Source organism: Lissotriton helveticus, chromosome 2_2, assembly GCF_964261635.1.
Source record: "Lissotriton helveticus chromosome 2_2, aLisHel1.1, whole genome shotgun sequence".
In the NCBI taxonomy this organism is placed as follows: Eukaryota; Metazoa; Chordata; class Amphibia; order Caudata; family Salamandridae; genus Lissotriton; species Lissotriton helveticus.
In genome coordinates, this window is record NC_136060.1 from 503,266,493 (window position 1) to 503,292,313 (window position 25,821).

A 25,821-nucleotide genomic window follows, 5' to 3' on the forward strand; every position below is an offset into this window, starting at 1 on the left:
TTTTTGCTGGCGTTTTCATGAAGTTCACGTGGCCACAGGCACGCGCTTTTGGGCCATAAACTAGCATTTCTCCTCCCCCTCCCCAGCCAGCTTCCCCCAGGCCGTAGCAGCACTCCTCCCACACCAGCACCTCCCCTCTCTCTCCCCGCAAACACAGCCTTGCCCTAGCAGCACTCCTCCCACACCAGCACCTCCCCCCTCCCACACCAGCACCTCCCCTCTCTCTCCCCCAAACACAGCCTTGCCCTAGCAGCACTCCTCCTCCTACACCAGCACCTCCCCCCTCCCACACCAGCACCTCCCCTCTCTCTCCCCGCAAACACAGCCTTTCTACGAACGGATGCGCTGTGATGGCAACACCCTATGTTTCAACTCACCATGTGTGCTTTTCATCTCATCCTGTTTAAGCATTTTTTTGTGGGCATGTGTAGGTGTGTGGTAGTGCTGCGATCGCCTCTCTGGTTTTCTCTGCGCCTCATTGAGGCGGTATGTTGGAGGCCAGTGTCTGCTTCCACCTCTCGGGCGCTTGGCACCGCCTGACCTGGCCGGCCTGTAATCCTGCCGGATAAGTTATTTTTGGCCCCACATGCATTATCCGCTCGAAGCTCCTTTCAGGGGATTTACGCTGGTGCCTCTGGTTACAGAGTGCGTCCGCAGTTTGTTATAGGGGTGATTGATGCCGTTCTGTGAGGAAACGCGCGCATTCTAAGGCAGATCCTTAGTACTTGTTTACAGTGTTGGGGTCGGCGGATGGAGGGTGTACACTATTGTTCGAGCTCCAGCCCAAGCATTTCAGATTTATTGTGCATGTGTTATACAGCATGTCCCTTTCACCCATCTCAGAGCACTGGTCCAAGGCCAGGAGCCTTGAATGAAAGTGTCTGCTGCAGTGTTAGCCTCTCCCTCCAACTTGGTTCAGGCTGGCAGAGGGCAACGAAATAAAAAAAAACAAGCATTGGAAATGCAATAGGTCTCGCAATTACGCGAGTCTGAACTATTATCATTGTAAATGATAATGCCCTTTATTTTTGCGTTCTGGTTTTTAGAACATAAATAAAAGGCTTTGTCATTTACAAGGCCTATAGCTTAAATTTGCGTTAAAACGAGACCTATTGCATTGCAAATGCTTGTTTTTTCTTCTCAGGACCATATTTTTGCTGGTTTGTGAACTGTCTACTTTACCCCTTCTAAACCGGAGTAAACTGTATGTGCTGTCCCTTTAAACATGCTTAAATTAGCATACCATGATTGATATATCTAATTTGCCTATACATCCCTAGTGTGTAGTGTATGAAATACATCCAGTAACTTGAAGCTGAATGTCACCTGATGACTGCAGCGCCAATAGTGCTATCCACAGAGCTGGCCTTTTACACATGGCCTCGGGCCTACCACGTGTAACCTGATCGCAGCAGCCTAAAATCTGCTGTTGAATCTCTCTAAATACCGAAAAGCCAAGTCCTGGGCACAAGTTTGTATGATCATCATAAAATGTTTGTTGATGTTTTAAGCATATGTAGAGCTGTTATTAAAGTCCACTCGAATAGTCAATGTTAATAGTTTTATTCTCAATAGCAAAAAAACAAAGGACAACCAGCCAACACGTGTTTCCTCACAAACTGAAGTACCCCTTGACTTCTTCAGGGCGCTCCGCCGGTGATAATTCCAACCCGGTTGGTCGGGTTAAAGAGAACGGTGATGAGATCCAATATACAGTGGGGGGAGCTCCGAAATTCGGCGATCCCAAAAATGAATGAATGAATGAGTGGCAGTGAGTCAGTGGGTCCACGTCTCCACAGATCTTGTATCAAGGAAAACCACTGTGTACCATTCCCGTTCCACACACGGAACGGGAATGGTACGGTCCCGGCAGTCATCCTGTTGACTTCTACGCTAAAGATCCTGTAGACCGGCTGAACCGCCCGTCTACAAACTGTGGACACCGCCTTGGAATCGCCAATACCCTGGAGGTTCCCTACTTTTCACAGTGGTTTCCCTTGATACAAGCTCCTAGACGTTAGTCTACATGGCAGAGTAAACTGATCATTGTTATCAGTGCTTTTTGGGCTGGAGACAAGGAGAATTATGTCAGTAGAGAGTTTTTGATCCCTGCTCTGAATTCTTTTATCTTTAAACTGGCAAACTTTCCTTGCTCGAGTACCATGCATTCATGTTAAATAGTTATTGTTTGCAGGTTACGAGCTCCGGGAGGATAAGAAGGAATATCACTGGAGGGCAGCAGAGCAGTGCAAGGAGCAGACATTCGTGCACACGGTACGAGAACACCATGACAGAGAGTGGGGTTTGGATGGACACGCTCATTAGGTGCTGGGGTGCGAGAGGAGACGGTAGTACGGTTGCTACAGTAAAGGGAAAGCAGGGGGAGCACTGTGTTTGATGTATGGGAAATGGGTACATGAGCAGAATACATTGATTTCTATGTTGGAATCTCAGGAGGGATGGGAACAGCTGTGTGACCGAGAAGCGAAAGAAGAGCTGTAACGAGTGGGTGGTGCTTAGAAAGCCGAAAGGCATTGAAAATATTGTCTGGTGAATGCTTGTTGGAGAAAGAGAGGAGCATTATATTAACCAACTAGAATAATGTATCTGTTGGAGAGAAGAAACAAAGGCTGGGTATATCTGTGTGGTGGTGATGAACAGAAGCATTGGGTGATTATCAATAAGAAGAGAGTCAAAGGAACAGTAAGGAAAAGGATAGATTAATGACAATGTTGGCTGTTGGGGGGAGAGCAGCAAAAAACAGAGAAAAATTGAAACGGGTTAGGAGGGAAGACTGATGAGAGTGGCAGGAAGAAAGAGCTAAGGAAAACTTCCTGTGATTTGGAGTGAAGCAAAAAACGTGCAAACTTCACTGTGATGGGAGGCAACAGGCACTTAGAGGATTAAGAACACTGGACATGTGAGAAATAGGGGAGTTTTTGTTTTGATTTCCTGATCTGAAGCCCTTCGATCCTTCTCACTGTCAGTTTTTTTTTGTTTGCTCCAAGATGGGCTTCGATCCTGTTGTCAAAGAGGAGATGCCTCCAGTGAAAATAGAGATGCCAAATTTCAAGAGGGAGAATTCTCCAGTCACACTAGCTTCTCTGAGGCCAAACGCGCTGAACCCGGTCAGTATTGAAGTCTTACTTAATAAACATGTTTTGTGATGCCATGTTCATGTAGTGTTCCCTTTTTAGGTATCTCCTACCAGGTAACGCAAGCTCTCTAGTTGCAAAATACCTATTCTGGGCTTATCAAGAAGTTACAGGTGCTTGCAGCCCACCCATTGCTTAACACTGATTGGCTTTATTGCTATCATTTCCTTACTTGTTATAGAATGGCTTCCTTGTCTCATCCCCCAGATTGGCTCCCGACATCGCCATCGCAGTTCCAGGGGGCTACAACAGTTCTTGATAGGACCTCCTTCACACGTCAGGACGAGGACTCTCAATCATCTTAAAGTAAACAAATTCATGATATCCACAGATGTTCATGGAACATCTGCATTTCAAGCTGCAAATCTCAGAAACTTTCACCTTCAATGGTACCCTCGCATACCAACGACCCGGACCACGAGCCACATTCGCCAACCTCATCACCAAACTCGCCATTGACTCCTCTGTGACCTCAACTTTCACCTGGAAGACAGAAACGACTCCTGCTCTGCAGCCCTCCATGAAAGCCTGGGCAACATTGGACTCACCCAGCTCATCTCCGTACCAACACACACCCCAGTACACACACCCCATCTTCAACACCATCAATAGCTTTAAATACATCTCCACCACGCCAATTGCATGGACAGACCATTCCATCATCCATTTCCACACACTGCAAGTCAACACTACAGTCAGTATCAGTCAGTATTTCAAGCTGCAGCTGTGGCAAAATCTCAGAAGACTGGCTCAGCACCTTCAGGACAGACCAGCACGGCCCCTCCCCCTCATCCCCCCTCCCCCACACACACATCAACAAGGACGTTAATAACTTCAACAACTGGATCAAGAACTGCGTGGACTCCATTGCATCCATCAAACCCTTCAAGCAAAGTAGTTCCAACAAGTAGGTCAGTTGATACACAGAGAGACCTCTGAGACACCAAGCAACTAAGTGAACAGCTGGAAAAGAAATGGAAAGCCAGCCACTAAACCAGCGGTAGAACCACCTACAACGCTGCACTCGGACGCTATTATCAGCAAACGAGACACCAAGAAAAAAGTGCTGGTGGACTGGAGAAAGCTCCAACAGCTGCAAGAAGATCTTCTCGGTCGTCAATGACTTCATCTCACCCTCGGCTTCCCAACAACTCAGATGACCTGTCCATCTTTTTCCACAGCAAAATCCAAAAACATCTACAGAAAATTTGTTCACCAACCTGACTCTAGAGAACTCCTCTTTAACCTACTCACCACCAACCAAGATGGGCACCTGATCTAATGAGCAACCCTCACCAGTGACGACACAGCAACATTCATGCGGACCATTTACTCTGGGGCACCCACGGATCCATGCTTCCACCACATATACATCTGGGAACATCACCAATCAGCACTACCTGAACTCGCATCATCCAAGAACCCCTCACGTTTGCCACTTTCTTGGAGGAATGAAATCAACACTCTCCTCAAGAAGCCCACAGCCGACCCGAATCAACTAAGCAACTTCTGACCCATCTCCATGCTCCCATACCCTGCCAGTGTGATTGAGAAGGCCATCGACCAGCAACTCACAATTAGGATTCAGAAAGAACCACTGCACTGAAACTGAACTCATCGTGGACACTGACTACACCAGGAACATCCTGGACCAAGGAGAAACAGCAGCACTCATCCTGCTCGACTGCTCCCTTCGATACAGTCTCCCACAGCACCCTCATCAGACTCCTCGAGATTGGCAAACGAGAATCTGGTCCTTCCTGGCGGGAAGAACCCAAAGAGTCAGCATGCCGCATTTCAATTCCGAAACCATGAACCTGATATGAGGAGTCCAACAGTCTGACCATTTAACATATTCAAGACTCAACTCGCCAGCATCATCCGAGCACATGACATCACCATCGGCTCCTACGCCGATAACACCCAACTCATCCTCTCCCTGATGGACTAGACAACTTTCACCAGAACCAACTTAATCATCTCCATGCCACGGTAGCAGACCATGCGATTCAACTACCTGAAGCTCAACTCTAAGCGCAACACACTCTAAGTCAGTCTCCAAACAACTCCTACAGAAACTCCGTACCATAAAGAACGCTGCACCTCAAGAAGCCTCACTGGCTCACCATTCACATGCACAGCCAAGTCATACTTCATACAAAGCCCTTTTCAACACAATTGCATACACTTTCACCAGCCCCCCCAGACACCTACAATCTGCCTCACTCTTACACACCCCCTCAAACCCAAAAGCAAAGCAGGAGGTCACTCATTCGCATAGATTGCAAACACATGGAACGACCTCCCTGAACATATTAGAGACCGCTCCTCTCTTCTTGAGTTCTGCAAGAAACTGAAGACCTGGCTCTTCGAATAAACTCTGCATAATACACACATACCAAACCAGGATATGGTGAAGGAGGGCGAGATTTTCTCACTTCCAGTAGGACCCTGTGTCCTTTTTTGACTCCAGTGCTGAAGAGGTTGGTTTGTCTCTTTGACACAGGGACACAAGGCGATTTCCAGTGAGATGCCAAGCCGAAGCGGTTGCTGATTGGCTGCCATTGGCATCTCGTTGTTTGGGTTGTGCCAAAATGGAAACACTCTCACAAGTAGAGCTGGGTGCTAGCCGGAACAGCTGTACTGCAGTCCCCCAGACCTCTCTTCTGATGAAGCCAGTTTCAATGTAATTTATTTATTTAGCAGTTTTATATAGCGCTAGCCAGACCCGAAGGCATCGGAGCTCTTATCAATCGTATGATACATTAGCACCGTAATATGTACAGTGACTCATGCTGCACCGTATAGTCTCGTCATAGAGAGCACAATGTCATTCGTAAGATATGTTATCACAGTAGTCTGTACAGTGCCTCGTGTCCCTTCACGTAGTGTTGTCGCAAAAGCACAATGACTTGTGATGAGATTGGACCTGGGAGGCGGGTATTGAGGAGGTAGTTGAGGCGAGTGGGGTAGAAGTCTTAATGTCAAAGTGTCTGTATGCAGTTGTGGGCAGGCTCCGGCGATTGGGCTGTAACTATCCATTCGGGAGAGATCGATTGCGGAGGAGGTCTTTGAGCTGCCTTTTGAAAATTAAGTAGGAGGGGTTGGTCCTAATATGGACTAGTATGGAGTTCCAGATTTTGTGCGCATTTCCTGCGAAGGAGCGAGATGCTGTTTTTTTTGTGAGTTTTCGGAAGGATAAGGAGTAGTGTTGGTACTCCTTAGGCTTCTTGACTGACCGACTTTCTGGAGTTTGGAGGCCAGGTATGCGGGTTTGTCTGTGTGCAGCGCTTTGTGCGTGAAGCAGGCAGTTCTGAAGTTGGCAAGTATTTCGATTGGGAGCCATTTGAGCTCTCTGAGTGCTGGCGAGATATGTTCATATTTCTCTACTCCGCTGACCATTCTGGCTGCTGCGTTCAGAGTTGTTCTGAGCGGTGCAAGGTGAGATTTTGCTGATCCTGTGAGGGTTGCATTCCCGTAGTCCAGTCTGAACAGCACCAGGGATTGAGTGGCTAGTTTGAGGTCATTCGGAGGGGTGAAGGGTTTTATTTTATTGAGTAGTTTAAGGTTGAGGAAGGCGCTCTTTGCGGTGTTCTTGATGTATTTGCTCATGTCTAATTTAGGGTCTAGAGTGATTACCAGCGATTTATAGAATCGGCTACGGTGGGGTTGTAGTTGAGAGCTTCAATAGCTTTTAGCCATTCTGTGATTTGGGGGTTCTTCTCCTTGTTGGAGATGAGGAGGAATTCCGTCTTGTCTTGGTTAAGTTTCAGGTGGTTGCGTGTTAACCTGTGTCGGACTTCACTTAAGAGTGTCGTTTAGTTTCTGAATGTCTTCCATGGAGGAGGTTTCCAGATAGATCTGGGTATCGTCTACATAGAGGTGGAAGGGAATGTTTTTTTTTTTTTAGTATGGTGGTAAGGGCTTCCATGTAGATGTTGAAGAGTTGCGGCGAGAGTACTGATCCTTGGGGACGCCCCTGCTAACTGGGATTAAGTCTGACGGGAAGATTTTTATTTTTATTCTTTGGGTGCGGTTATGTAGAAAAGAGGTGAACCATTGTAATACCACCTCTTCCGCTCCAACCCTTTCTTGAAGTGCCTTAATGAGTAGTTTGTGGTTAACCGTTTCAAAGGCTGCCGATGGGTCCATGAGTATGAGTGCGCAGCATTATGAGTATGAGTGCGCAGCATTGGCCCGTATCAAGAGATTTGTGCATATCATCAATTACATTTAGGATCGCTATCTCTGTGCTGCAACCTTTTCTGAAACCCGATTGGTGGAGGTCTAGAAGGTTGGTGCTGTCCAGGTGTTGAATAAGTTGGAGGAGAACACATTCTTCCAGGATTTTTGCTAGGAGAGGGAGGTTGGAGACTGATCTGTAATTGTTCAGATCGTTTGTGTCGGAGCTCGTTTTTTTTCAGTAGACGTGTGACTTGGCCGGTTTTGAGACAATCAGGCATGACTCCAGTGCTCAGGGAGCTGTTTATAATGTTGGTCCAGTGTGGAGCTAAGGAGAGTTTAAGCTTTTTGGCCAGTTGGGCAGGACTGGGATCCAGGACGTGTGCTGAGGGTTTGGCGCTGGAAATCTTTTTGATGATCTCTGGTTCGCAGATGGGTTTGAAAGATTTCCATAAGTTAGGGGGGGGGGGGAGTTTCGGTGTGATCCTTCTGTCCCTGGGAGTGATTTACTGCTAGAGGGACTGCGGAGTACGTCCATGGAGAGTTCGATCTTGGTGACTTTGAGATTGAAGAAATTGGCAAAGTTGTAACAGGTCTTTTGGAGGCCATAACTGATGTTGAATGGGGCTTGGAGGTTTGTTGCCAAATGAGATTAAAGAGTTCTTTGGGTCTGTTTTTTGCATTGCCAAGTGCATTACAAAAGAAGGACGTTTTTTTTGTTCTTTGTTTTTTATATTTCCTGCGTACTGATTTTGAGTCTCTCGTAGGATTGTGGAGTGGTTGTTTCTCCAGAGTTTTTCTGCCGCTCTTAGTTCTCTACTTTCAGAGCTTGTCTGTGTTGAACCATGATCTAGATAGTATGTTCCTGCCTCTTTTTAGTTTCAGGGGGCTACTTGGTCCATAATGGAAGTCATAGTGGTGTTGTAGTGGGAGGTGAGTGGAGTTGTTGAGAGCTCACCAGTGTGGATAGGGAGGAGGGAGCTTATCCTTTTCTCCAGGTCTGCAAGGAGAATCTGACTTGGATTTCTCACTCAGGAGGGGCTGGGAGGTGGGGAGGGGGGGGGAGGCCTGCGTATCTGGCTGGCATTGGATCTTTTGGTTGATATGGAATAGAATGATATGGTGATCAGACCAGTCAATAGGCTGAGATTATTAGAGACTGTATCTGCTTGAGCGATAATGGCATCCATGATTGAGCCTCTATTGTGGGTTTTCTCTGTGCAATGTTGGGTGAGGTTGTTGTTGATTAGGAGATCGTTTAAGGTTTTGATTAGCAAGTTGTTTTCCTCATTCCAGTGTAGATTGAGGTTGCCTAGAATTATGTTGTTGAAATCACGGAGTGAACAGTGAGTTATCAGGTCGGAGAGGTGTTCTCCGAATGCGGAGGAGTTTTCTGGTGGATGATAGAGGAGGTGACCGAGTAATGTTTTGTTGTTACTCGTCTTAATGGTGGCAGTAAGACATTCAAAAGAGTTATTTTTGAGGGCATCCGTTTCTGTCACTGAGATGTTGCCTGGTGTATGATTGCTATACCGCCTCCTCGTTGTTTTTTTCTGTCTTTATGGATGATTGCGGCGCCTGGGGCCACAAGCATGTCCATAATTGGGGAAGAGAACTTTTTTAGCCAGGTTTCGGTGATGAACGTGATGTCTGTCGTGGGTAAGGATGGTCTCTGCCAGTTCTGTAGCATGTTAGGTGGCCGATCTGCAGTTAATGAGCATGCAGTTGGTATTGGATCCCTCGATTTTGATTTTCTTCTTTAGGGGTGCCCTGGGGATGTTAGTGAGGAAGGCAGGGGGGTCTTGATGTTCTGGGGGGGAGCGGTTTCTTTCAAATCCAGTGATGAACTGGATCTTTGAGCTAGAGGTGACGGTTGTGAATGTGTCATACGAGGTGACCAGCTCCATTGTTTTGCTCATGGACATTGCAGCTTTTGTTCTTTTGGGTCTCTGTGTCTGGTTCCAGAGGGGTGTTGTGGGCCAGTTTAGCCGTTGGGTCTTGTGAGGCCTTGTGTGATGTGGGTGTTGGGTGTGGGTGTTGGTTAGGCTTTCGGGTGAAGGGAGGTTCAGTAAGATTTCGGTGAGGCATGGTATTACCGTTTCTAGCTGGCTTTCCATCAGGGCTAGTCGCTGGGTGTCTCTACTGAGGAGGGGGTGGCGTCATCTTGGGGGGGGGGGGGTGACATTGTGGCTCTTGTTGTGGGTCCAGATAGGGGTAGTGGTCGCGCTAAGTTGTTGAGTCTTTGGAGGCATTGCGTGCTCGGTCTCGGTAAATGTGGGTGTCATGCAAGGCTGTTGACTGGGCTCTTGGTGTTGGCTTTTGGAGTTGCTCATGTTATCCCTATGGGTGGTCCTGGATGTGGGGTGTGGAAGATCACGGCGTGCTTCTGGCGACCATCATTTGTGTGTCAGTGGAGGGAGAGATTTAGGAGTCATTGACTGCGGGCCTGGTTCACTGGTTGTTTGTTGAGAGTGGAGGGGGTGTGTGTTGTTCGGGGGGTTCGGGAGCCTCGTCTGTGATGGGTCTCCGATTGATTTTGGGGGGGGGGTGAAAGGTCTTGTGGTTGCTTTGTGAGATCCCCTGGGGGATAGGGAGTTAGACGGGCGGGAGGGCAGGAGCTGTGTAGGTGCGGAGGGGCGTTGCAGAGCAAGGGGAAGAGGGAGTCTACTTAAAGGCCTGTCTCCTAAGGCTGGCCCCTTTGATGGGCTGAAAATGGTCTGCTAAACAATATGCAGACTGTTTCTGATCCCATGAATTCTAGTGATGCTCTCAGACCCAACTCTTTGTTGAAAGGCAACAAATCCCTTGATTGCCGAGTAGTGAGAAGAGACCAGCTGTTCACTTCAAAGAGTTGATAGTATGCGAGAAGATGCACAGAACCTGTGATTCACAACCAAACATGTTCTTTTCGTATCACTTGAATTGCACATGCAATAAATGCAGATATTTACAAATGTGCTTTATCCAGCCATGCAAGGCGATTACTGATTGAAGTTTCTATTTTATTGTGTTCCTGGGTGGTGAAAGGTTACGAGGGAGTTAGTCAAGAAGGAATCCTGTACCATTTGTTCTCTGCTCCCGATGTTCATTTTGTAGTGTGAATATCTGGTGAAGTATCTTCATAGTAAATGTGTATTTAAATTAAAAGGACACAAATTATCAAACATGGAAATAGATAGAATGGCCCATACAATCCGCATGCAAATGTGTGTAGATGTCAGCAACCTGCTCCAATGACTTTGCGCATTGGCAGCAAAGAGTTGTTTTGTGAGCAGTTCTACGGGCTTGGGGACCCCTTCTGTTGAATGTTTGTCGCAGGGCGTGGTCTATCTGGTCTACACTCTAGACCATATTTATTTTCAAGTAACGAACCTTAGAAATATTGTTGAAACAGCTTTTTACCTTGTGCACTTGTGGATGGAGAAAGGGCCACGGCTTGACATTGTGGGCTTTTCAGGGACTGAGCTGCATAGGCAAAGGGCTCATGTAAAGATAAGCCCGTTTAGTCCTTCATTTGTGATGCCTGGTTACATTTTCCACTGTATTGAAAGGTGCTTATGATTGAATATGTTGTTGAATATGTTGTCTACCTCTGTGTGTGCCTGTATGATGCTTAATCACAGACATCTTATTTCATTCTTTCCCTTAAATGACATAACTCGATATAGCGTGCTAGCCACATGGATAACATTTGAGTGCATGAAATAGAGGTGTTGTGCCTATACATAATGCTACCCTAAATACGTTATGCAGTGCAGTTAATTTTGTTTCCTTTTACATGTGGTGGTTTAGAGTATTGTTTTCACAGGCTTTAAAATGTACTAATCCCCGTGCAGTACAGTGTATTGAGAGATCTTTCCTTTTGTTTTCTAGGTTAATCTTGGCGGACGTGAGCTCACACCACCAGTCACCTTCCAGCTGACGTCTGGATCTGGGCCTGGTTACCTTAGTGGCCAACACTTTATGGGTAAATTCACTATTCCATGCTTTCTAGTTAAATGTCATGTCTTCACTAACTGTTTTATCTTTGTTGTCTTTTAAAGTCTGAGCTGTTTATTATGTCTTCTAACGATGTAAATGGTTCCTTCATTACTTAGAAAGAAACTTAATTGAAATGCGTTCCCTTGAAATAGGCAAAATATGGACCTCTCAATCAGTTGAAGCGTTAGCCAAAGAAACAATAAAACTGAGGCTGCAAAATTGTGTTGAAATGCTTTGCTTCAAGTAATGAAAACACTATAGATAGGATATGTGGCGCTCCACTCGACCCTATCGGATGAGGACGAAGCCAAGTATGATCTTTAAATGTAGGATGAACTTGACCGGCTTGTGAAACACTTGCTTGAAGATGCAATACAAGGACAATCCAGCTCTTTTTTGTGGATGGGCTGGTCAGCAGCTGTTAAGCTTTTTATTTATTTTTAATTGACCAATGACCTTGTAGTATTTCACATTTCACTACATTCTGACTGACTGAATATTTATTAAGCGCACTATTGCAGAGGCGTCTTGGTGCTGAGGTAAGTGTAGTCCATGCACTGCCGAGTCTAGAGTGTAGAGAAAAGCCGTGTTTGTATCAATTTTCTGAATGTGGCCCTGCTGGGCTTTAGTCTCAAATGAGTGGGAAGGGAGTTCCACAGTTTGCCCGCTTGGGCTGAGAATCCTTTTCCTCCCCATCTTACCCTTCTGGTCTTGGGGACAAGGACCAGTCCAGTATAAGCTGACCTAAGACAGCGTGATGACGTGTATCGGGGAAATAACTGTTAGATATCATCTGCTACTCCGCCATAGAGGGATTCTATTCTCCGTCTGACAGGAAGACAGTGGAGATGTTTTATACTCTTGGACGTTGGATGATGTCTAGGCAAATCGAGCAGTACTCTTGCAGCCGCGTTCTGTACTGATTGAAGTTTGGAGAGCTGCTTACCCCCAAATATAGTGTATTGCAGTAGTCTATCCTTGACAGGACTAATGCTGCAATTACAGTTTTCCTTAGTGAGAGGGGGATAAATGGAAGGATCTTAAGTAAGACTTTCAGTGTGTGGAAGCCAGCAGAGGACACCTGGTTGATTTGAGAAGCAAGAGTTAGGTCTTTGTCGATCAGAAAGCCCAAATTCCTTGCCTTGAGAACAGGGTCAGGGCATGTTCCAGCTTCCAACTGCCACCAGTTGGCCCCAGACCGATGGTTTCTGGCCAAACTCTATGACTTTGTTTTTTCCTGTGTTTTGTTTGTGCTGGTCTAGCTCCAGGTCTTTGACACAATTGCTATTGTTCCTCTCTCTCGTGGGATCATATCCCATCCTGGTCAAACATCCATGGTTTGCATAGCACATGAAGGCTCTTATCATTTGTTCTTTTGAAAAACCCTGGCTTGTTGAAAACCGCATTTGCTGTGAAACAACACAGTCCTACTTGCAATTATTTTTAATTAAATTTTGCTTGACTGTTTTCCAAACCTGTGCTTAAGGATTTTTGGACATCTGAAGACATTTTTGAGCCTGTTAAAGTGAGGTCTTAGTCATTTAAAATTTCTAACAATCGTAAAAGAAGCGGTTTAAGAATCCAGGAAGTCTGTCTCATGCTCTCCAAGGCATTTCAGCCCGTGCCACGGGGCAAGGGAGTTAACTGGCTTCCCTTGTCGCCGTGAAAGGGCCAGCTTCAACTTCTGCTGCCATCAGGTACTCCTGGGTCTGACCATTTGTTTATTAAAGGTATTTCTGTAGAACGGACATAACACGAGCAGTGCTGCACTTTATAAGTAACAACTAAAACGAACAGTATTCTTGGCTCATGATAGCGAGCAGGAGCATCTATGATCAATGTAAATTTGGCAGCGTCTACACAGCTAGTTTTCATTTGAAAAGGTGTATTTTTTAGGAATGTTTGGAATGGATGCAGATTAGGGGTCAGTGTTAGGTTCTCTGGGAGTTGGTGCTAAATACGTAAAGCTTGACATTCAAACTCCTTTAACTCTGTCTTTTTGGGATCTCCTGCAGGCGGGGTGCTTTCCTTCTAGTGTTGCGTTCACCTCCTGCGGTGCGTAGGTTGTAGTTTAGATAGCTCTTGAATCTTTGTCATCTGAATTTACTTCACCTCTGACACGGCCAATTAATATTTGGAATGGCTTTGAGGGGAACCAACATGGGATTTGGTGAACCTTCGAGTAGAATCCTACCCCACGGGAGTGAGAGAGGACTAGATTCGGCACCAGAGCTCTGAAGTCTGTTTTAGTTTCTTTAGTAGGAATGGTTGGAGACAGGTCGCCTAAGCAGGTTTCTGAACGTGAGGTACCTTAGTGAGATCTTGGTTAATAGTGATAATATGGGATGTGGCAGATGGGACCACTCTGGGAGTGTTGAGGTGAGTGTCGAAGGAGCAATTCATGGACTGGCAAAGGTATTTCCAAAGAGTAGATTAGCTGTATTTTTTTTGTGCTGGATTTACTTTTAGGAAGGACTGCTCCAGGCCATTGTTTAAAAAAAAAAAGAAATGTTTTTAATCCCCATAGGTTTATTACTTTGATAATACACTATTCTGTCTTAGTGTATTTGCATTGATATATCTCACTTGTTTTCTTTAATGTGCCCAAATGTTTGTTTTTAGAGTCTCCACTGCATTAAACCAACTTTCAGTGGCGTAGGAAACTCCTCACTTTTGCAGCTTAAGCGGGTGTGGTGTTGGGTTCAAATCAGGCCTACATACTCTGCTAAACTCTCGAACACCTTAGTATAGAAGTTGGCACGGACACTGGAAAAGGCAAAAGACAAGTTTATTAAGACCCCATGGGGTGGTGATACATTCCTACAGCACCCTTCGGCAATGTAAGAAGTAGCACACCGAACATCGGTGCGCGACCTCTTTTATACAGTTTAATAGCAATAAAAAGATAGGCGGTTACAAGTTACACATTTTCGGTACATATAAGGTCATTTTTTGGAACACAGCCAGCATGTAGGAGGAGTTCAATAGCACTGGTCAGTTAGTGCTAACATTCCTAAAGAGTGACCAGTTGATACATAGTGCGCATGTGCGCTTGACCAGTACTAAAAATAGCCTGTTGCCGAGCAGAATAGGTGACCATGGGTATCGAGGAAGGACGAAAGGGCACACTGACCACGAGGCAGTGTGTTCATAGAAAATGGAAGCCAGAAGGATTCAAAATGGCCCCCGTTCGTTTTGGTCAAGTTAACGAGAAGACCGTGTAGCTGTGCTAAACGCTAACTCAGGAGCTGCCAAAACACGACAGACGGCCCTTTTAGCGTTTAGCAAAAGCTACCTCATAGTGAACGTAATCAGAATGTTCATCATCAATGTTAATCGCCATTATTTTCAATACTTCATCATTGATCAGTTTCTCTTGCTTAACAATAGCTCGTTTAGACGGAATACAGGCTGAGATACATACAGAACATAATGTAGGGCCACATTGAATACATAGACAAAGGGAAAATAGTACTCCAATAAAAACACAGAGAATCGTTAATAATTTCCAACCCCAAGTACTAAGCAGGGTCCAGAACCAACCAGAAAAGGTCCATGTTCCATTTTCTGGGTGGATCTCGGCAGCTATCTTATGTAATTTCGTAATCGAATCATACACGGAAGGTGAGTTATCTGGTACGTACATGCAACAACTACTTCCGATGACGCGGCATGCTCCGCCCCTATCAGCTAGTATCACATCTAGAACCATTCGATTCTGGAGCGCTACAATTCTGGTAATTTGCAATTCCTCAGTAATATTCCCTAAAGCAGAGGCAGTTTCATTAGCGACAGCTTCCACCACACGTGTAAGCCGCCTTATCTTCCTGCTATTCAGTGCAGCTCCTACAAATGAAAATAACCCCAAGTTGAAATCTACATATTGTTGTAAAGTGGTATCAGTCTGGTCAATTTCATCAAGATCTAATGTTCGTTTAACTCTGTTCAGTATGAAATCATGGTACAGAACGTAATCATTGTGGTACATGGGAGGAGCAATAAATACAGGTGGTAATACAAAAGCTATGTAACATGTTCCTAACCATCCCAATGGTAGACGATGGTATCCCTTATTTCCACAAATGAAATATGTGTTACGTGAAGCTACGAATGCAATTCCAGTTGGTGTATCAAAGGTAAGTGTAATATTACATTCACTGCGGCCTACAGGGATTGTACCTTTATTTCTAATACACAAATCTGCTTTTGTATCAATGACTGTTATCATATGCAAGCTCGTCACATTTATAAGTCTTTGATTCGTATATACACGAGGTGTAGAGACATTGTCCGGACGATACTCTTCCCATTCAAATTTAGTTCCTTCAGCGTGTGGATAACCATCTTTGTCGTTATAGCATATTTTATTCAATCGAAAAAGTAGTCCACCTTTCGTTGGCCATCGCAGGGTGAAAAGAAGAGTGTACCAAGCATGACAAGAACCATTATGAGAAAACGGGAGAGGAATGAGTGGAGTTCCTCCCCTCTTCTGATGTCCGGGCAACATTCCACATACCCAACAATTGGACGTGTTGGTCATGTTATGAGTATGATGCAAAATCTGAATAAAGCTGTTATTCAAATAAGTCTGCCTATGTCTTTCTTCGTGAAAAGGCAAAGTAAAATGAAAATGTTCAGATGGACTTGGAGTGGTGGGCAGCAAATGTTCTCGTACAGGAAACAATAGTTCTATAGTCCAAGCTAATACTGCGATCACCACTACGGTCAAGACAAACAAAACAGCACCAAGAATTCTCCCTTTTCGTGTCGAAGGAGATGCCATAGTTCACAAAACAATACTCTTCAAAAGCAACACTAAGCGAAAAAATAAAACGATGGTTCTGGACCGAGGCTGCCGTTGATTTGTTCTCCGGGATTCAAGACGGGTGTCGCTACACTGGGCAGAACTGATCCCCCCCCCCCCCCCTTGATATTCCCGGCTTCCGTTTCACAAACCTCAGAGCGGTTACCAACCAGTTCAAAAATACAAAAAGGAATCTTATTTCCTGGGACGTAGATTGTACTTCACTTTATCAGAAACAACGTGGTCCGGGAAGGCTCCCTCCAATTCATCAGGCGTGACAGCTGGGCTCTTTTCTGTATCCAAAATCTTTCTGTAGTCGGATAGCACCACAGGGCTCACCAGATCCGGAGAAACACGTCGGCAGTGCGTTGAATGTATCCACCGCTTCTTATTGGTGACTCTCACAGCAGTCCGCGTCGCCAGCAGCACTTGCTCAGGGCCATGCCATCTCGGTTCCAAGCTGCTGGAGCGCTCGAACACCCGGATCATAACATGGTCACCAGGACGAAGATCGTGAGCCTCACCAGTGGAGTTATCAGGGAGCGCCTCTCGAACCTGTTGATGAATAGAAAGTAAATCATTTGTTAATCGTGCCAAATAATCGTTCATCATTATACAAGGCACATCATGTATTAAACGAGGTTTTGGAACTCCCCAAATATTCATCGGCCTTCCAAACACCACTTCATAGGGTGTGAGGCCAGATCGAGAATGTGGCACTGATCGAATGGACAGCAATGCCAGAGGCAAAGCATCCGGCCATTTCAGAGATGTGGATGCCACTATCTTTGCTAGCTTCAGCTTCAGAGTTGCATTGTATCTTTCTACCAAACCTGCTGATTGCGGATGAAAGACAGCGTGGAATCGTTGCTCGATTCCCAATCCTTTCAGGACGTACTCCACTACTTTCCCAATGAAATGAGGACCATTATCACTCCACATAATTTTACAAACACCATAGCGCGGGAAGTACTCTTTCAGTAACACCTTAGCTGTTGTCAATGCTGTATTGTCTTTCGTAGGGTAAGCCTCAATCCATTTACTGAAGGCACACACCACCACTAGGACATACTTGAGATTATTACAGCGCTCCAGCTGGATGTAATCCATTTGTAGTACTTCGAATGGTGCAGTAGGTGGAACAAACCCTCCTTTAGGAGTATGAGTCCCTTGTCCAGGATTGTGCTGTAAACATATCAGACAGGTCTGCACTACTCTCTTAGCTGTGCTAGTAATGTCAGCATTTTCCCAAACTCGTGTAAGCAATTTAGTAATTGCGAAGGCTCCAATGTGTGCCAGCCCGTGTGTCATTTGCACCATTGTTTGTAAATAGGCCATGGGTAATTTCCATCTCTCCATATCTTTACTACGCCAGCAACCCTCATCATCCAATACTCCTTCAGTGGCCCATTTCGTAAGTTCTGCCTCTGATGCTGACTTCTGTATATCTAGTATTTCTTCTCTAGCATCATGCCACCGCTCGGCTTGTGATTTCACCATGTACATGGGGAAATCATTTTGTAGCATAGCGGTCTCTCTCGCAATGCGATCAGCGAAAGCATTGCCTTGTCCTATTTTGTCCGTCACCTTTTTGTGTGCACTGCATTTCACTATTGCTACTTTCTTTGGACATAACAGTGCATTCAGGAGATCGCGTACCAATTCTCCATGCATGATGTGTACTCCATGCGAAGTCAAGAATCCTCGTTCCTTCCAGAGTAGGCCAAAATCATGCACTACTCCAAAAGCGTAACGACTATCCGTGTAAATGTTCACACATAGTCCAGCACTTAACTCGCATGCTTTCGTTAAGGCTATCAATTCAGCTGCTTGAGCCGATTTCTGGGGTATTCGTGCTGCTTCTACCACTGTCTTAAGTGTCGTGATCGCATAAGCTGCGGAAGTCGTACCATCTGGTAACCTCACGCACGATCCATCAACCCACAGTTCCCCATCTACATCTGGAAATGGTGTATCCTGTAAATCGATACAACCCTTTGTCTGTTCCTCAGTCAGAAAAACACAATCATGTTGTTCTTCCTTCTGGGTCTCAGCAACAGGATCCGGCAGTAAAGTAGCAGGATTCAGTGTCGCACATCGTTTTAGTGTGATGTGCGGCGCCAACAACGTTAGCTCATATCCGGTCAGACGGGCACTGGTTAGATGCTGTGTTTTCGTCTGATTCAATAACGCATCTACCGCATGGGGAACTAACACCAACAATTTGTGTGACAAAACTATTCCCTCACTTTGTCGTATCGCTACTGCTGTTGCTGCAACTGCTCGAAAACATCCAGGTAATCCTCGAGCCACAGGGTCGCGTACCGCCGAGAAGTATGCACAAGGCCTCTGTTTGTCTCCGTGTGTCTGCACTAACACTGACAATGCGGATCCATCCTTCTCGTGTACATATAATGTAAAGATCTTCGTGTAATCGGGTGTACCCAACACTGGTGCAGAACAAAGAGCTTGTCTCAATTGTTCAAAAGCATTCTGACATTCATCCGTCCATTCAATGGGGATCGGTGTATCTTTAGACAACAATGCCAACAATGGTTTAACAATGTGTGAAAAACCCAATATCCATTGCCTACAAAAAGACGTCAAACCTATAAAGGCACGAACATCCTTCTGAGTGCGAGGAACTGGTGTGTCTAAAACTGCTTGAATTCGATCTGGTGTCAATGCACGGCCCTCCTTAGACAAAAGATGACCGAGGTAGGTCACCTTGGGTCTATAATATTGCAGCTTTTTCTTCGAAACCTTATTATGTTTGGCTAGGAAGGAAAGCAAGGAAAAGGTACTCTTCTCACATTGTTCTGGTGTGTCTGCAGCAAGTAAGATATCATCTACATATTGAATAAAAGCCACTCCATCTTGTAATTCAAAGGAATCAAGCTGTCTTTTTAATGCCTGACTATAAATGCTAGGACTTTCGGTATAGCCTTGAGGAACTCGACAAAATCTGTACGATTTATTATTTAATGTAAAGCCGAATAGATATCGACTGTCAGGATGTACAGGGATTGAAAAGAAGGCATTCTTCAAATCGATGACTGTAAAGGTAGTTGCCGTCGATGGAACCAGCGTAAGCAACGTGGTGATGTCAGACACCACTGGGTACTGAGGCACTACTATCTTGTTTATTTCCCTCAAATCAATAATGAAACGGTAGACCTTAGCATCTGTATCTCTTTTAAGGATCGGTAAAATTGGGGTATTACAAACATTGTAGAGGACTTCCTCAACTACTCCTGCCAAAATCAAATCGTTCACAATGTGTATCAAAGCAAGTTCACCTTCTCTCGAAATCTTATATTGTGGGACACGTGGTAGAGATACTCCCTCCTTTACAGTGATACGTACTGGAGGAATTATCATCTGCCCTACATCCGTGTCTGAAGTGGCCCACAACGTTTTTGGTAAGGAGGCCAATACTTCAGATTCATGAAGAAAACACACTCGCTCAAATTCTGGGTAATTCTCATTCAACACAACTCGCACTCCTTCTGGGGCACAGCGAATAGTAGCTCGAAAGTGTTTTAACATATCGAGTCCCATAATATTATCTGGTGTATTTGGAGACAACAAAAAGGGACAAGGGGCAGCAAATTTATCAACATGAAATGCAACTGGTTGAGACAGTGGGCTAGAAGTAGGTGTTCCATCGAACCCTATAGCTGTAATTACCTCGCCAGACAGGGGAGCCCTTGGAACCAAGTATTTGGACAAAGCGCTACGAGTAGCTCCTGTATCGACCAGAAATTGATCAGTAGAACCCAAAACATGTGCTTCTATATATGGACCCCTTTGATCAACTGGTACCTCAACCGATTCCACACCCCATCCTACGCAATCCTATGCATAGTGCTCATCCCGTGGCTCAGCAGAACCACCCTCATTTATCTGATATTGATTGCGATTATCAAACGTATTATAATCTGTCTGACCACGACCCCTTGCTCCATATCCTCCGCGATCATTCGTGCCATAACCTCCTCGATCATGCGTTCCATAACCTCCTCGATCATTCGTTCCCCATCCTCTTGGCCCTCCATAATTATTCCTAGACCTTCCACTTCCTCGCCCCCTCAAATTACACTGCTCTCGAAACACCGGACAGTCTGCAATCCAATGCCCAAACTGTTTGCAGTATGCACATTGATTCACAGAAATGTCAGAACGAGGGGGAGGAGCATTATTGTACGATCCTCGCCCTCCTCTGCTGTTTCCTCTCGTAGCCTGAACCTGAGCTAACATTACCTTCGTCTTCAAATCCTTCGCTTTCTTTTCACAACTTTCTTTTGCCTCCAATTCCTGTCGTTCATAATATTGAGCCATAGTCAATAAAGAAGCAGGGGTTGATGTGGTCCATGAACTTTCACTCGCTTTTAATCGTTTCGCAATCTCCGGTAGGAGATTAGCCACATACTTATCAACGAATAAATGCCTGCCTGTATCTTCTGTCAATGATTGACCACTGTAATCATGGAACGCTTCCTCAAAGCGGGAGAAAAAGTCGGAAACCGATTCATCCATCTTCTGCTTACAAGAGGCTAATATAGTCCAATCAATCTTTTTAGCGGGAGCAAGAGTCTTTAATTTTGTTAGTATGGCCCCTGGAAGGTCTAATATTAATTGACACGGCTTACATGCTGGTTCCCTATCCAAATCAGCTTGAACAAGATCTTTCCAAGTGGCCCCGAGAGTCGTGTGGTCGTCAAACTTACGAATCGCTCTCCACATATCAGGGGGCAATATCAACCCGAAAAACAGATCAATATCAACTAACGTCATAATACACGAAGAAATTGCACTTTCAACACTTTCATAAAAAGCTGCAGGATTTTTACGGGGATCAGGCAAAGCATTCTTAAGCGCCATAACATCTGCTCTATTCCAAGGCGTATAAACCCAGTTATATACAAAATACCCTTTCGCGTCTTTGGATCTTTTATCATCATCTGTGCCATCCCCTTTATGAGGGACATATAAAGGCGCAGCTTCTCGCATAGGTCTAACATTAATCGCAGCGATCTTATCTGTCCCAAAGATAGGGCATTCTTTGGATATCCCCGTCGCTCCGGACGCAGGCGGATTCTTCGACTTTTCCAACTCCCGTAGTCGTGTCGCCTCATTCCGTAGATGAATCAAACGTTTGAAGAATTCATCCGCATCTGAAAGAACAAAAAGACCTTTACGAAAATTCTCACGACCCTTGGATATATCCTTGGGTTCTAACTCTAGAGAATATTTTCTGAACCGGTCAACGACCTCATCTCCAAAATGATCTAAGAAATACAGTCGCTCCTGATCAGACCACTGTTCCATTTGTGCAGTAATTTCAGAAACAGTAACAGTATTAATATTTAGCTTTCGTGCAAACGAACGTAATTCCGCAGTTCGTTCCGCATGTAACCTTGTACGCTGTGTACGATCACTATCCTCGTCTGATTCCTCGTTCGGAGCCGTAGGTGCGACGTACGGAGGCGGACAGCGATCTAGTAATGAAAAATCATCTGTTTCATTAGTAAGGATCGGATAAAGAGGACGCCTGATAGGGAATTGACCATTAACCTGTAAATTATTTTCTCGCGTCTCTCTCTCTTTCTTTTCCTGTAATTCCTTCTCCTGTAGCTGTAAAGCTTTATCATGTGCAGCCTTCCGCTGCACCTTCTCCGCCAAGGCTTCCTCACGCTTCACTCGTTCACGCACCTCTTTCTCCCACATACGCACGCAATCAAACATATCTTGTCTAGACCTTCACTGAAACAAACACTGCTCTACATATTGAACCTTTCGAAGGTCAAACGACCCATATAGTGGCCACTGTAATTCACGATCAGTTTTAGTATACTTATGCCATAACGTGCTGTACATTATTGGTGGAATACCGAATTTGACATACATCTCACGATTTGGAGTCCCCTCTGGGGGAGCCGGCTGTGATTCATTTAATCGATAATTGGTACCATTCTCAAAACAGCACATCCTTTGGAGTGTGCTAAAAACAGGCATGTTCAAAAAGTACCACGAAAACGCGATACTACACAAAAATGGCACCTAACACGGTGTATCGTTCAAATCAAATAAATCAGAGAAATATCCCTACATGCCTGCCTATGTGAGGTGCACTTCACATATTCAAATTCAAAGATTCAAACGTTAGCTAACTTCAATCAAATTCAAAATTCAAAAAGCCACAGTAAGTGTCAGTAGACTACCTCACCAATCAAAAGCTTACCAACTATTTTCAACCGTCCAAGGTCCAACTGCCAAGTTCTGTGGTCAAATCAGCCAAAACGGCACATCACGACAATCCAAAATCAGAATCTCAGTCGAAGACCGGCGCCACCTGGAAGGTCAGATCGGAAGGAAGGAAAACACACCGTGGGTGCCAAGACTCGGGTCACTCAGTGGCAGCGTACGCGTCCATGGCGAGTTTCCTGACCTTCGTCACGACCTCTCCTTCGGGCATCCGAGTCGCCGATGAGTCCCTTCGTGGTCGCCAATTGTGGTGTTGGGTTCAAATCAGGCCTACATACTCTGCTAAACTCTCGAACACCTTAGTATAGAAGTTGGCACGGACACTGGAAAAGGCAAAAGACAAGTTTATTAAGACCCCATGGGGTGGTGATACATTCCTACAGCACCCTTCGGCAATGTAAGAAGTAGCACACCGAACATCGGTGCGCGACCTCTTTTATACAGTTTAATAGCAATAAAAAGATAGGCGGTTACAAGTTACACATTTTCGGTACATATAAGGTCATTTTTTGGAACACAGCCAGCATGTAGGAGGAGTTCAATAGCACTGGTCAGTTAGTGCTAACATTCCTAAAGAGTGACCAGTTGATACATAGTGCGCATGTGCGCTTGACCAGTACTAAAAATAGCCTGTTGCCGAGCAGAATAGGTGACCATGGGTATCGAGGAAGGACGAAAGGGCACACTGACCACGAGGCAGTGTGTTCATAGAAAATGGAAGCCAGAAGGATTCAAAATGGCCCCCGTTCGTTTTGGTCAAGTTAACGAGAAGACCGTGTAGCTGTGCTAAACGCTAACTCAGGAGCTGCCAAAACACGACACGGGAGCTGTGCGAGGTTGATGAACTGGGTCCCACAAAAACATGAATTCGTTATTTATGGACCTCTTCTGTCCACAGACAAAAAGTTCATAAATAACACTTTGACATAGGGATGTGGGGCATGGCTGATATGTACATTTTACGAAATCAAAATAGAACAAGCATTTGCAATGCAATAGGTCTCACATTTGCGAAAATATCACCTATTGGTATTGTAAATGATAATGCCTTCTATTATTGTATGTTTTTTAAACATATAAATAAAAGGCATTGTCGTTTACAATGCTAATATCACAAAAGCTTGTTTGGGAGAAGTATTTATTACATCTGGCCCATATGTCCAAAGCGAGCTACTTGATTATACAATTGGAGGGCAGTAAAACAGAAAGTGCAAGATACCTAAAATTACAAATTGCCTCAGAACCCACAGAAAATGTCTCATACTTACAACACATATTTTGAAAGAAAAAACGTAATGGGTAAAATATTTGTGGTGGTTACTAAGGCGATGTATTACAGGTCAAGCAAACTGAACCAATAATCCTTGAAGGTGCAATGAATAGTCCTTAGGGGCGTTATTCAATACATCTGTTGTCTCTGACTTAGCATGTCGAAATTCGGTCCTAACGTCCTTTGTTGCAATAGCTGCCTCTAGCGAACATGTCTCAATCATCGAATATCATCCTCCGGCAGCATTGTGTGATCCGAAATTGCTACAGAAATGCTTTTATCGGTTTTCAAAACACAGAGGCACCTACAACCTACAGTCAATCCCATGTTTTTTCTAATGACAAAACTGTGTTTTTGATGCCTTAATCCATTATGCTCCACAGAAACTTCGACGCAATAGAGTACCACAAACTTGAAACACTGCCTTCGTCATGGTTGTCAACATGGTGTAGCCAGGCATAGTATCTGTTACAGAGTCTTGCCCTTTACTGTTACTTACACTGCCCTAGCTACACCTGATAACCTGGATAGCAGGGATCGAGAAGGAAGCGGAGAGAATGACATCAAGTGGTGCGCGCGCCACATATTGAGACATCTGGTTTGCATTATCAGTCACGATAATGCAAAACAGATGTCGGCCGTGCGGGTAACAGACACCAATAGGCCATGGGCGGGGCAAATGCCGGACATGCGCCCGTATTTGCCCAATTGCGTGCTGTCTTTGTTAGAAAGACGCATGCAACGCCCAATAGCCTGCAACGATAACAAAACCACACGCACGACCGTGTGGTGAGATTTAAAAAGCCCTTGTATGAAGTCTCGCTTTGCACTGCAACACTAGGCTTGAGACCTAACTAGCATTTACAATCCAACGGTCTCGCCTTCGAAAAAGTTAGAGCTATTGGCATTGTAAATTACAAACTTTTTATTTATGTGTTGGATTGGATAATTAATTCACAACGTCAAATATCTCTTTAGACCTATTCGAAGAACTCCTAATTTTTGAAGAAAAATAAGCTGCTTTAACCGAAAGAATTGCTTTTTTAGGTCTCGGCTAGAAGCGCGCGAAGCGTGTTCTCGCCGAGAACTATAGTAGTCGGCTCAGCCGACAACGAGTGGAGACGAGAGCTGGCCACGCGTGCAGCATCGTCAATGGGAGAGGGAGAGCCAAGAGCTGGCCACGCGCGCATGGGATTTGGTCGCGTGAGTCAGTCTCCATTTTCGTCTCGGAGCTGCCGAAGTGCACGAGCGCATCACGCACAGTCACTGGAGGGAGGGGGAGCCGGTCCGATGATTGATGGGCCTGCCTCTGCGCAGCCACATGATGACCCCGCCGACCCCTAGAGCAGAAGGCAGCCTTAGCATAGGTCTGGCATCCATTAAATGATTGGGGCCTGCAGCCCTGGCTCAGTCCTCCTTGCTACATTCTTGCTTGTTGTGAGTGTGTTATCTAATCTGGTTGTCACACTAATTCATTTGCTGCCCCCTTGCGCTTCCCATAGATGCTGGGGGCTGACGTCACGTGAGTAGTGCATTCCCTCAGTTCTAGGAAAAAAGAAACCACTTCTCAATAAATTCCTAATGCTCTCCACTAAATGACCCGATTGGCTCTTCACGCATCCCTCCATTTAAACTTCAGTAACACTACCCTCTGGAAAACTGTAACTACTCTTCCCACCTTAACAAATATCTCCATAACTACCTCAGAACTTTATTGTATGCATATCCTACTGTCTATAGTATCTCTTTTATATCATTACTATTTATCGCAAAGCACTTTTTCTATTTAACTCTGTAATTGCTGCTATAGCGTTTACAATCCCTACTGTCTATCATATCCTTCTTTTGATACTGTTGCTAGGTACTGTTTTCTGCTCTGATGTAGCTCAGGTAATTGCTGCTGTGCTATCTCTGTAAAGTGCTCTGATGCCTTTGGGTCAAATTTGTGGTATACAAAACTCTATAATTAAATAAATAGATGAGCATGGCCACAGATTCCATCCCTACTGAACAGCCACAAGCTGTTGTCCAGGTACGACACCACCTCCGAAACTAAGGCTTATCATTTATTCATTTGCTAGAAATAGCATAGCGCTTCGAGATAGCACAGTGAGGGTGTGAGAGCTGTCCATTGATGTTACGGTTTTCCCCTGTTTTCACTG

The 25,821-nt window shown here is 45.1% G+C and overlaps 1 protein-coding gene across 5 annotated transcripts in view; it reads left to right on the forward strand.

Moving 5' to 3' along the window:
• The window catches only part of LOC144821574 (uncharacterized), a 228,674-nt gene that overhangs the window by 11,655 nt on the left and 191,198 nt on the right, over window positions 1-25,821 (forward strand). For 3 of the 5 annotated variants that reach the window (XR_013608386.1, XM_078678779.1, XM_078678776.1), the window contains exons 2-4: window positions 2,182-2,274; window positions 3,009-3,128; window positions 11,211-11,304. Coding sequence is in view for 3 of the 5 variants with exons in the window: in XM_078678779.1 (XP_078534905.1) it covers window positions 3,009-3,128; window positions 11,211-11,304 (214 nt within the window). In the remaining 2 variants the exon portion in view is untranslated. The remainder of the gene's footprint in view (window positions 1-2,181; window positions 2,275-3,008; window positions 3,129-11,210; window positions 11,305-25,821) is intronic. The other 2 variants (XR_013608385.1, XM_078678778.1) reach the window with 1 other exon arrangement.